The following is a 13,615-nucleotide window of genomic DNA, read 5'->3' on the forward strand; positions in this document are numbered from 1 at the left end:
GCCCCGGCGGCCGCTGCTCCCGCCTCGCCCCGCAGCGAAGCGCGTAAAGACGGCGAAGGTTTCTGGGGCTGTTTTCATCCGAAGCCTAAAAAATAACGGCTCCATCCTGCACTGTTTTCCCATTTATATCAATTTATCACCACACCAGCCAGCAAAAACCGCACGGGACGCAGGAGGCACGCTGCGGCCAGAGCGGCTGCTGCTGCCCTCGAAGGCCCTTGGAGCCGACACCATTATTTAGGCAGTACAAGTTCACCACCACTCTGCCCACAGGAAAATGGTCTTGCAAGCATGCTCTGCATTGGAGAAAAAAAAAAAAAAAAAAAAAGCATTTTGAAGTATGAATTCTTTCAACAGGAGACAGCCTGAGAGAAGAGGGTTTAAACAAGAAGCACATGAGGACTCAGTGATCTGGTCACCTTGGGAAGATGAGGACTCATCTACACACACAGGACTTCCTAGCTCGCCCGATTCAGAGAGCTCTGCTACTGACAGCGTCACTTGGTGGGTACTGGACAGCCACTACGCCATGAAGTACCAACATGCAAATCCTGGGCATCCTCATTTGACAAGAATAATTATAGCAAATTTGCAAAATTCTGAAAGAACAAGGCATTGAAAAAGTTTTCTTAAAAAACAGACCTGAAATTGTGGCCTTAATAGGCCTTGTTTAAAACTCTCTGAAGCTTTTAGGCTCTAAGGGGTCCCTAAAAGCTGAGGCCAAATGGGTTTCAAAACAGGGGTGGACTGCTCAGTCCCCTGGCCCCAATACATAATTTGTTCTAAAATACCAAGCTAGATACAAGGTATGCATGTAACATTCAAATTCAACATTTAGGTTCTCTGTTTCCTCTTCACACAACACCATCCTCATAACATTAAATCTTAGTTACCTGCATTTGCAGGTTTCTTCATGAAGGAAAAAAACCTACAGAAAACATTTCCTTTCTTTGTTCTTTTCCAGGCTGTTTCAATTTTGCTGTAAATTATGTTAATGCACAGGCTTTACTCACACCAGTGAAGGCCTGTGAAGAAACAATGAATAACTGATAGTATTTGTGTGTTTCACAAGCTCAAGCATTGATCAAGCTAGTTTTACTGTTGTTTGACCAATGCACAATAGCTGTCTGCAGCACTGAGCAAGAGATTAGGCTGTCCAGACACTACAGGTAGCTAATCAGCCTTTACAAATTGACCGAAACCAATTAGATTTAGGAGAGCCCTGTATTCATTCCAAATTAGGAAGTAAGTTACCCAATCACAGGTTGTTGCCTTTTTTTTAAAGGCACTTTCTGGTCTAAGAGGGGATTAGTGCAGTCAGCATCACTCTTTTGACTTTTTAAAGATTTGCTCTCATTTTGTAATTAAGATCATGACACTTTCAAACTGCAAATACACACTAAAGTACACCAAAGCTGTAGCCAGTAACAGTTGACTTCAGTAAAGCACAATATATAGCCAGACAGAATCAAGCTATCCAGCCTCTTAAAATACTGGTAAGCAGACATGAAACAATGTTGAAATACTAAATACTTACTGCTCTTTTCCAAAACCATGATCTTTTGATAACAAACAAAATAGATTCACCTACCTTAAAGTTTGACACACACACACACCACACGCCCCTTCAATTTCAGCCAATTTAACACTAATTATTCCTTTGAATTTCTATGTTGCAAATGCAGGAATAGCACATTGCTACTTTGATGTTTCATGCACCTTTTAGATAATAACAGTTGAGCTTACAATCAAGCATGAGTGGTTTTCTAATACTTAGTTTTATATTAAGACAATTTCAAATGCATCGATTAATAAAATTCACTGTTCAGGAAGCTCTGCAAACTGAGGTTTGCATCTATGTCTGTACGTGACTTGTCTTTTCAATTTTACTAGTGGATTTGTCTGCACATTTCTTTCTACTACCAGAGATCTGGTGGGCTTTTCGTATAGGATTCAGTGCAAGAGTAAAGAATATTTAGTTGTATTATTTGCTACATAAACGCTGTAGCACATCAAGTTTATAGCACTGAAAACAGTTAACTGCATAGTTTTCAGAGATTTGCTTTCTGAATACACTGAATAGATATTTGTGCAGTTGACTTCCATTTCACTGCCCTGAAACATACCAGGAGAGATGCTGAAGCAAAACAATTTTACATCCCTGGGAATGAAGTAAGCGCATGTCTAGTTTGAAGTAACACAACTTTTAGATAGAGTTCAACTCAATCCAATTAAGTCATTTTCCATTTAGAACAAAATCAGGAAATCCCAAATCCATTTTCATTCAGCCACGCAGAAGTACAACCCCAACAATCATCCATTTGCGTAGGTAGCGCAAACTGGTCAGCGCTCATTGAAGGCCCCAGGATAAGTCTTACCTAGAGACCCTAGTTCCGTTCACAAACCCACATGCTACTTAGCAAAAACAGTACAAATTCAGCCTTTATGTTAATTTCTCCTTTAACAAAACATGGAATAGTTGGCTACAAATTTTGTGCCTCAAGTACATGAAGATAAAAATAAAAGATTTGGGTGGAAACGGGGGGGGAGGCGGGAAGAAGCCTCAGTTTTCAAATAAGGATTTTCAACATCTTAGAAACTTGGCCACATGCAATTAGTGTCTCAATCTGCTGGCCAGTTCAGGACAGAGGCAGACATACAGTACAAAACCAACTGTGTTCCTCTAGGCCATTATTCCTGTATGGTAATCTCCAGAAAACCTGAAGTTTTTGTACGACAAGGCTAAAAGTGGATCTCTATCCTAATGAGCTAGGTAGTTTAACATCACCCTATCTTAAGACACCCGTAGCAGCACAAGAGGCAGAAACCACTTCGACCATTGGTAGTAACAATTCCTTCAGAGCTTACTTTGAGGCACTTCATATGCAGTTGCACCAGACTACCTCATTTCTATCTTCTCACACAGGCACCTACCACCATATGAAGACTTGATAGAACATTACACTGCCGATCTTGTGATAAAAGTTAAATCCTGAAGATACTGACATTGAAGATTTTTCAAGTTAGTTAAGAGTTCAGCGTGACCTTCCCTGCAGCATCTGTTGTCTAAAAGTTACTGTGAGAAGAATGCAAACTGCAGCAGCTTACACCGAAATGTAAGTGAAAGAAATCAGTTCAGTAGTCCAAAGTGCAAAAATAAATACTATTCTTCCTTAAAAGGTGCTATCAGTAGTAATTAAGTCTCTGCCTAAATACACTCATTAAAGAACTAAGAAGCTTTCTACCTAAGGAAATTCTAAGGATGACCTGTTGTACAGTTACCTCTGCTACATTATTTAGCCAGGCTCTGACCACCAGATTCAGTTAAAAATACTCCTATTATAGCAGATGATAGCACAGCACACATTTTGCTCTAAGAGCACAGTACGTGAGGATGAGAGCGCATCCAGATATTGCTGGTTACATTTTTGGTTTTGTCTAGTTCCACCTGCATGTAGCTTTTGGCCAGCTAAAAGCTAATTTGATCTTGTACTTTTGATAGCATTTTTTTGCTCATTCTTGAGCTGTCCATTAGGTGTAGCAGCAGTTTTATAGTCATTGTCAGATGCTTTTATCACTAAGAGTCTGAAAGGTTCAGTTGTTTTCTGAAGTCTCTGAACAACAACAGCATTTTTCAACTTTGCTTCCTCTAGTGTGAGTGTCTCGTCTCGTAGCTCTCGGAACGGCAGCGAAGTAGTCAGTGTGAAGGGAACACTTCCCTCTGATCCTTGATACTTGGTTATGAAGTCTCTGATGTGGCTTATTCTGAGAAGAAAAAAAGAAAACTCAGCATGAGAGCAGTCCAATCCCAGTACAGACCATATGCATAAAACACATAGCCACCACAAGGAGAGAATGAGACACCTGCTTCATGTAATTGCTGATGGCACTGAAATAGAGGAATAGAGATGGGGTGGTATCCCCAAGTGCCTGATCCACTTGAGAGACAAGGACCAAGCTCTGCATGCTCCGAGAGCAATCCCAAGGGAAAAAGGATAAGCATCTTATTCTGCACACTCAAATGCTTCACTACAGCTCAGGTAGTTACACAAGCCTACCATTTTTTAACCAGCTGGTGGAGCTCTCACTTATAGCCAAGAGCTAGAATAAAGATGCCTCCAGTGTGTGGTACATGTAGCAGAACCATAATAATAATAATAATAATAATAATAATAATAATAATGGAAAAGGGTTTGCAAAAATTGTCTGGATAGCTTATGGGTTAATAACTAGGTCTAAATTTATTCTCATTCTACCAAAGCAGGTGCAGCAGTGAATTCATTACAGATTCAAGCTGCCTGTTAAAGGTGTGAAGAATCTTGCAACAAGTGAGCAAGACAGAGGTTTTGCTGTGGAAGGAACCAGGACTGACCAATTTAATTAGAAAATTAAGAAGACTGGATACATCTATACCAGTAAAACAAACATAGTGTCAATGCCCATCCTCTGATCCTGAGGCCAATTGGTAGACTCTGGCTACCAGCAAACTGTTAAACTCATCCTCCCTCTCCCCCATGCACAGGGTAGCCCATGGGGTCTACTGCCTCCTGGGAATGGCCTGTGACCTGAGATAACATCTGAATCAAGCCTAGATATTGTTTGAGAAAGTCCTAGTTGGCTTGGGGGAAAGTCATCCTAAGAGTTTAGCACAGATGACCAAGTTTTCATGCCTTAGCCATTCTCACTAGGACAGATATAGCCAGTATCTAATTCCTGTGCACACACGCCTCAATTAAGAGACAGTGCTTGGTCTTATAAGCCTAGAGCCTGAGAGACCTCAAGCAGGAATAAATTTTTTGTTGGATATTTACAGGTGTCTACATGCATTATATTGAAATTCATTGGGTCCCAAGAGCAACTCAGGCAATTAGCCACCAACTATCTGCTTCAGGATGAACAAGTTCCTTTCCAGGCTCCGTACCCGACACTCCAGGGTCACACTAACTTAGCAACTGCTCAAGAAGGGACACAACTTGATTCAAGAAATAGCTATGTGTGCTATTCCTACAGCACTGCTCTGCTAGCTCTCCTTGATTCCCCATACTGCAGTATTACAGCAACTGTTGCTCCAATGCTGTAACTTCAGTCTTCCATCAGTAATCAAGTCATTTCTATAGTAGTAGTTACTGTGGCGCATATACATTCTGTCTGCAGAAGGGTCAAAGTCATCAGTTTACCCAGGCACTGCAATATATAGGTTACAGGTTATTTACCTGTAGTTTAATTAACAAATAGTTGACTGTTTTCTGCTTCTCCACTGAAAGGAGTGTTCTACATACAATCATAATGCTTAAGGATATTCTCTAAAATATATCCTCTAAAAGGGTTTTCCCCTGTTTCTTATTAGGTCATACACAAATACTGTATACAGCACAAACATGCTGGTCCTGCGGCAAGAGGGTATGTTATGATGGAGTATTTATTGCAAATTACTTCAAAAAGAGCATCACATCAGTAAGGCTGTTAGACTTATCGCAGACTTTTTTTTTCCCCTCCAAAAGCACTTAGCAGCTGTTCAAGCTGCTATTTACCGTGAAGACAAAAAGCTTCTAAATACACTTAAATGTGTGAAACCTGGAATAATTAAGATATTAAGCTCTCCAATGAAGGGTTTATAATTAAAATAGCAATTGACCCCTCAGCAGTACATCACAATAGTGTTTCAGTTCATACCTTAGGCCACTAACAGTAATAAATTTGTACAAGTTAAAGAAAAAGTTACAGTCATTAACCTTCAGCTGCTGAGCTTTTCTTCTGACCAGCCAAAGACATACACAGTTTATCCTGACAGCAGCCGGGGTTGTATTAAATCTATGATCACTTTAAACTGCTTCACAGAGAAGCACAGTCAACATATCCTTCCCATATCATGTGACTGTACAGTACTGGAGTAATTTCTCAAATTACAAATTTGAGAAAGGTCTCTAGAGACAGTAGTTCTACAATTTAACGTTAAGCAGTTAATCCTACTTTCTCAAAGCTCCTGCATACATGTGCTGTGCCGACACCTTCTGATGTTATCCCCATTTATAAGCCTCTTCGGGAACCAGAAATTTTACTAATTAAGAATTAAACACATTGGATGCATTCTATTCAGTCCATGTTGACATGCAGGTGACAAACCGCCCCAGCCTAGTGCACTGACTCTGGCCCTCTCTAGAGGTTTCTCTGGCTCAACTCTAAATCACATCCTCCACCTCCCAGCTGTAGTGCTGTCTATGCCCAATGACTAGCAGGCTTTTTACCAAGCAATCTGCTCCAGATGTAGTCACTTTGTGAGAGATCTGTCATCTTAAAAGCCATTTCCTCTAGTAATGAGCAATACATACACCTTAACTTCCACTAACCTACAAAGAACAACTACAGTTTTCTCAGATTTTCATTTATGCTTGGTTATGTGCTCACTATTAACATCAGTTCACATTCCTCTTATGCTCCTCTCTTGTCAGCTAAAAGATTTCTCAAAATTTAAAAGGAGGTCTTCTAGATACAGCTGAACAGCAGTCCAGTATTAAGTGAACTGAGGATGTAGATTATTCATAGAAATGAAAGACTTATCACACGTACAGGCATAGGACAAATAGTTCAGATGCAAAGACATATGACAGTACTAAAATAAACCTTACCTGTGAGAAACATTGAATTTCTGAATTATCCTTTCCCCATCAGCTAACCAGATCTGGATGTTAGTGATAGGCTCCAAATCATTTAAGGGTACTAAAGGCAGGTGTCTTTTGTTGTCAGGTCCTTGATGATCATCTTTTACTTTAGAGATTATCCTTGGAGTAGCACTGAAAAGAAAAGCCATACGAGGTTATGCCTGCTGTGCGCACACGTAAGCTTGAACCTCCCTCCAGACCTCTGCTTCTGGAGCTTTCTGCCCTGTATCAGGGTGTACTGATGACTTCTTTTTTTAACAAATATAGGAATACTGACATGTCAGCTGCTTTTTTTTTTTTTTTTTTTTTTTAACAGTATGCCAATACCTTATCTTGAAGACTTCAACATGCTAAGGAATTTCAGTTTTCTCGTGTTAAACATTTTTACAAGATGGAAGGGAACTTAAATATCAAAGGATTAACCATGAATACACAAGAGATGAAACAGTCCAAAGATTCTTTGTACATTTTTTTGTACTCTAATCACACAGGTGAAACTTTAAGGGGTTTGAGTATCAAATTTGCATACTCAATGTTAATTTTCACCATAATGTGATTACAGTAATTCAGTTTAGCTGAATGTTGTTAGCCTTGATTTAGACCCCAGCATCATCTATTTCAGCTTAGAAGCATTACTCATCTATCACAGAAATTGACTTCATGTGAAAATCCAGGCTGATGCACACAGCACTTGGATTTTGTTTGTTTCCAAGGCACTTTTGACAGCTGACCCTATGATAAGGGCAGAGATCCATAAAATTACTTGACAGAATACAGGGACCTCAGTCCAAGTGTGGTCTTAAGAAAAAAAAAAAAAAATTACTGCCAAAATTTTTATTCTGAAGGAATGTCTAGGGCTTAGTGCTTCTTTCAGGACTAAGCTTGTTCAGCATGCACTGTTTAAGTCATCATAAGGCCTGATCCAATGGGCACATCCTCAGCTCATGTGAGTATAACCAGATGTTTGCTTGCAAAACAATAGCGGTGATTGAAGGAGTTACCATTTCTTCTCCGAGCTCAGCTGTGGTCACTGGCTACATGAACACTTCATGGTGGTTTGTGGAAAAGCCTTCTCTTTGCACAGAAAATTGATGAGTTACTGTTTCTTGAGAGAAGTCGGTAACTAGTGGCCATAGAGTAAGTCTTAACAATACTACATCTGCTGGTGGACAAACCCCATCCTTGCATCCTTACATTCTTGTACCTGTCTTAGTTTAATTGTAAACCAGAAAAGTCACAGCCAATTTATTATTAAAACAAAGATGGCTAATGACTTAATATATTTAGGCTAATTAAGTTAGAGCCTTGGGCTCAAGTCCTTCTCAGCCTGAGGTATTTCAAAAACTTATCACCCACTGCCTAGTTAAGTGCCCTAACTTCTAGGCTGTGAGCCCGTAGAGGCACTTTTTATTTCTTCCATTGAAACTCTGCAAAAAGAATGAGAATCAAGGAATCTCATTCCCGAATGAATGATAAGAGATGTTCACTGCAACTGAAGGCAGATGAGAGGCACAGAACTGACCTTTTTGTATTACACAGAAATCAGCTGGGGCACAAGAACTTGGCACCAACAGATTCCAAGAGGCACATCTGTAAAACATTCTGGTACTCCAAGTACAGGTGACTTACTATCACCCACCTGCCTGTACTGATTTACTTATCTCACACCCAGCTTCTGTTCATGCTTGACCTCAACAGAAAAATCAAACCCTTATTGCCCTCCAGATCTGGGAAAAACATCTTGAGCACCAGCAAGATAATATTAAACAGTCTTAGGACCAGAGCAAAAAAAAAAGTTCAAGTCATACTTCAGTCCAGCAATGATCAGCTTTTGCTGCCTACTTCATCAGTGGCGTTCAGTTCCAGGCTCAGACACTGAAGTATAAGCACTCCTGTTGTGAGCTAGCTGTCTCCAGTACAGTGGAGGCTGGGGAGGTAGTCAACCGCACAGCTGCCAGGCATCTGGTTTAGCCTGGGCTGAACTACATTTTAGCCTAGCGGTCACAGTTGTAGTCAGACAACTGTCTCAAATGGATACAGATTTTGGTGTAATTTTCCAACCAACTTCCCTCATGGTCACATCTCAGAATTTGCGGTAGGCACTAGAGATGATTCTTTCAACAGCAAGCACATGTGAAACTGAAGCCAACATGTTAAGCTAAGCTGCAAAAGAAAGTCAGAAGATCTATAAAGCCTTTCTATACTTAATAACTTTCCTCTTGTAGAACTGACAGATAAAGCCATCTAGTGGCGGGAGCTTTGACTAAAGCCACGAACCAAGAGTCTAAGTCTTATTAACCTGAGATCAAAGCACTAGCACCCCTTTTAAAGGCTTATTCCTTTTACAAGATTATCAAAAGAAGATGTAAACTAAAGATCGAAGAGACAGAAGAGCCTCCTGTCAATTTTTTGAAAAGAAAAAGGCCAAGAGTTAGGTACCATGCCTTACCCTGACTAATGCTTAAGAAGCTTGACACATGATGTTTTACCCTAATAAGGTTACAGAGCAAGCCCTCTTTGCTGCAAGGGATTTCAGTCAATAGTTTAATTAACATGCTTCTGAGGCAGCCTTTAAAATGCATTGATAAGCTTAATAGAAAAGTGTGGTTGCAAATCTTGTTATAGTCCCAAACTATTAAATGCAGCTGAATGGTGGTAGATAAAACAGAATATACCCGTTAGTTTTATAGGGTCATAAGGTATATTGGAAAAGTCTGATAAGTCTCATTTGTTTCTCCTGTACAACAAAAAGGGAGAGGATCAAACTCATCTGAGCCATCACAACAAGCATACAATTTCTAGTTCCTCCATTTTTCCTCCAAAAAAATGAGCCAGTCAACAGACAGATTCATGGTTCATCCACCACATAATCCATCCATCTGGGAACACTGGCAGAAAATCTATTAGAAAAAAAAGTTTATTTGATAAGCAGAAGTTTAGCTAGGTCATCAGCTGAAGTAAACTGTTCAGCCATTTGTCTCTCGTTTCTGATTAAGCACACAAATGCAACTGTGGAAAGGGAGTTCTAGAGATTAAAACTTGTTACAGATCTCATTCAGCACTACTATTTCCCCACAGCTTTTCTGCTGAAAGAGTAGCATAGGCACGTAATGGACATTTTTTAACATCAGGAAGTGAGCACTAGTTTATGGAGTAAAAGAACTTACAGCTTATATTTCCAACATCAGCAAAAATATTTACTCATCTTTACAGAAAAAGGCTCTGATAGCATAGCACTGAACAGACTAGCAAGAGTAAGACAAAAAAAGGCATTTTCTGTATTCCAGAATTGGGGTAGAGTGGCTGGAAAGCTGCCCAGCAGAAAAGGGCCTGGGGGCATTGGTCAGCAGCTGGCTGAATATGAGCCAGAAGTGTGCCCAGGTGGCCAAGAGGGCCAACAGCATCCTGCCTTGTATCAGGAATAGCGTGGCCAGCAGGATGAGGGAAGTGATGACCTCCCTGTACTTGACATTGGTGAGGCCGCACCTTGAATGCTGTGTTCAGTTTTGGGCCCCTTGCTACAAGAAGGACATTGAGGTGCTGGAGCGTGTCCAGAGAAGGGTAACGAAGCTGGTGAAGGGTCTGGAGCACAAGCCTTATGAGGAGCGGCTGAGGGAACTGGGGTTGTTTAGCCTGGAGAAGAGGAGGCTGAGGGGAGACCTGATCGCCCTCTACAACTGCCTGAAAGTAGGGTGCAGCGAGGTGGGTGTTGGTCTCTTCTCCCAAGTAACAAGTGATAGGACAACAGGAAATGGCCTCAAGTTGCACTACGGGAGGTTTAGATTGGATATTAGGAAAAATTTCTTCCCTGAAAGGGTTGTCAGGCACTGGAAGGGGCTGCCGAGGGAGGTGGTTGAGTCCCCATCCCTGGAGGTATTTAAAAGACAGGCAGACAAGGTGCTGAGGGACATGATTTAGTGGTGGAATGGCAGTGTTAGGTTAATGGTTGGACTTTATGATCTTAAAGGTTTTTTCCAACCTAAATGATTCTATGACAGAGCATGACAAGCAACTGAACAACTTCCCATTTAGCACTGGTTAGCAGTAGAAACCCAGCCTACTGAAGATCTTTTTGCTTCTGCTATATACAGTTTACTTGTAGATAAAATAAGGTTAAGTTCTTGACCCTCATTTGCTCAGGATTTCAGTGCTACTAAAAGCAAGTCTTGCAGCATCTCATCCATCTCTCAAGAGAAGATTTTCCCTATTGACCGTATCTACTCAAGCATGTAGCAACTGAATGGCCTGTGCTACAGAAGCAGATGAAACTGATAAAACAGATACTTGCTTCTCTGAGGCAGCCTGGAACCACTCACCCTTTACTGTTATCAGTCTCTTACTCTGCACATTATTATCTTCTTCCCCTGCCTCATCCCTTCCTACCCAGACCACACTTTCCCGCAGCACAAGCACTGGGCCTTAGCAGCAAGCCCTTTCCACTTAATCGAAACAAACCTAAGGTTTTACCACAGTCTACTAACTCCAGTGGGCAGGTCACTAAGCAGTCCCACCTGTGAAGGCTTCCTGTAGGCTCCTGATCACTTGAATGTGTTGTGTTCCCTAGGCCAAAGTCTGCTTTTATAGCCATGTAAGTCTTACACAACAGGGATATGTGAAGCAGATCATTTGGCTGGAGTAAGCAAAAGCCACAGGGATCAAATACATGAGCTCCAGGCCTGCCCCTCTACAATAACCTTTCAAAATACAGTACCGTTTGGGTATAAATCAAGTCCAGTTCTAGCATTGGCATTAGTGGCTGACACTCTCCAACCTACAAGAGAGTCATGGAATAATGGAAAGAGGATCACTGTAACACACTAAAATGTCTTACTGCAATAAATGCATGGTTAAATACTGAGGAATTTTAAGATAATGCAAAAGAACCTCTTACTTCAGTTCCCTTTATGGGACTGCCATACTCCCCTCTTCGCCCACAAAGTAATGCACATACAGCTTTAAAAGAGATTCCTTTCTCTTAAATCACAGAACAGAAGAGTGACAGCCTTTCAGCTGGAAACAATTCTGCTAATACCGAGACCTTGAACAAAGAAAGCCAACAGCATCCTGGCTGCATGAACAGAAGACAGCCAGTAGATTGTGGGAGCTTATCTTCCATGCAGCACTAATTAGACATACCTAAAAATACCCAAAATAAAAGAAAGATGTCAATGAACTGGAGCAAATTCCACTGAGAGCCACCAAGATGGCCGCAGGCTGGAGCATTCACCTTGTGAGGAGAGACTGGAGGAGAGGGGCCTTCTTCAGCCTGTGAAATAGATGGTGTCGGGGGGACACACACCTAACAGCAGCCTGCCAGGGCCTACAGGAGGTCATCAGGAGGAGGGAACCAGATTCTTCATGGTGGATGTAAATTGTTGAGACACTGAAACCGGATATAAAGAAAAATTTCTTTCCGATGAGGACAGTCCAGCACTGAAGCAGGCTGCACAGCTTCCAGTCTTGCAGGATTTCAAAGCCCAATTGGATAAAAGCCTGAGCAACCTCATCCGTCCCCACAGCTGACCCTGCTTTGAGCAGGAGCTTGGATTAGAGAACTCCAGAGGTCACTTCCAACCTGAATTATGAGATCCTTTACCGTAAGTACAGTTCCCTTCAGCTACTCAATCATAGTCACATCAGACTACTCACCTTCCTAATCTGTAACCATGTCCAGAAAAGGGATGAAACATTGGCTTTTTCGATGACAAATACACCTTATCTTTTTTATCTTCCACTTTCACATCTACCTCCTCCTTATCAAAAACTTTTCGTAGCTCAAAAGGCAGTTCCCTTAAAAAAACAAACCCAACACGTCAGAAAAGGTACTGTACTATTTTCAGTATACTAAATAGATTAATGATTAACACCTGTTCTATGTTTATCCTTTCAAGGATGATGCTTTAAAAAAAAAAACTTCAGAAGTATTTACTAAGAGTTAAGTGCATGACATACAAACAACTTCAAGATCCTGAAGTGCAAATTAACTAGAAAATTAACAATAAAAAACCTCAACATCATACAAGTTCTTGAATGATACTAAAATTTACTCAGCAGTTATCACTCCAAAGCACATGATGTGTAGGAAGTTCAGTATTGCCATACATTGCTGCAAAATATTCAATTATTTTATCCCCATAGTAAAACAAGAAGAAAAAACACAATTGGCTTTTAAAGAGAAAGAATTGCATTGAGACACAATGTGTTTAATTACAAATAAACACAAATCTCAGCTTTTAAAAATTAGATCATCGCAAATAGCTGCACTCTTTAGCACAGTAACATCACCTTGGTAATATTTATTTGCATTAAGCAGAACACAACAATGCCTTTGTCTATGAGCTCTGATGCAGATACTATGTTTTCAGATGGTGGGGCTCAGCTGGCACAGGGGCTGTACTAAGTGCTTGTCTACCAGCAACGATTATGCAGGAACCATCTTGTAATTAGCATCTTCACAAGCAAACGGTAGAAGAAAGGTGGCAAACTTTTGATGCATACACACAAAGCAAAGGGATTTAAACAGTGCAGTTAAATGCTATTATAACTAACACAGGTGACAGCCATAGAGGAGAAATATAGTGTAAAATTAGTATTTTTTTATGGGCTAGCAAAGTATGGAAAAGAAAAATACAATGGCTTAGTAATTTCACATACTTGAAAAAGAGTTATTAAATTATATTCTCAATAAAATTATATTCTCCTCTCAATTTGCAAGGGGTGAGGAAACAGACTACAAATTAGAGGCTCAAAATTACATTGGTTTGTATGTTCAATCTGTTTTTTTAAAGCAACACTGCAAACACTAGCAGAAATCAGGATAGCATGCTAACTTTTACCAGGGGGATAAAGGTAAGATTGCTATATACACACAAGTGACTGAAATAGCAAGATTGTACTACGAAAAACATCTGAAATTTAAGACTGATCAGTTTCTTGATACTACATGGAGCAACTGT

General features: G+C 40.5%; 1 protein-coding gene across 2 annotated transcripts in view; it reads right to left on the reverse strand.

The window, feature by feature from the left end:
• Positions 1–3,109: 3,109 nt before the first annotated feature.
• Positions 3,110–13,615, reverse strand: part of UBXN2A (UBX domain protein 2A) — a 21,319-nt gene continuing 10,813 nt past the window's right edge. For both annotated transcript variants that reach the window (XM_035897921.1, XM_009642524.2), the window contains 2 exons: positions 6,627–6,791; positions 3,110–3,765 (listed from right to left, as the gene is read on the reverse strand). In XM_035897921.1, coding sequence (XP_035753814.1) covers positions 3,477–3,765; positions 6,627–6,791 — 454 coding nt within the window. In that variant the 3' untranslated portion in view covers positions 3,110–3,476. The remainder of the gene's footprint in view (positions 3,766–6,626; positions 6,792–13,615) is intronic.

The sequence above is a fragment of the Egretta garzetta genome, unplaced genomic scaffold (assembly GCF_000687185.1).
Source record: "Egretta garzetta isolate BGI_Z169 unplaced genomic scaffold, ASM68718v1 scaffold87, whole genome shotgun sequence".
Classification (NCBI taxonomy): Eukaryota; Metazoa; Chordata; class Aves; order Pelecaniformes; family Ardeidae; genus Egretta; species Egretta garzetta.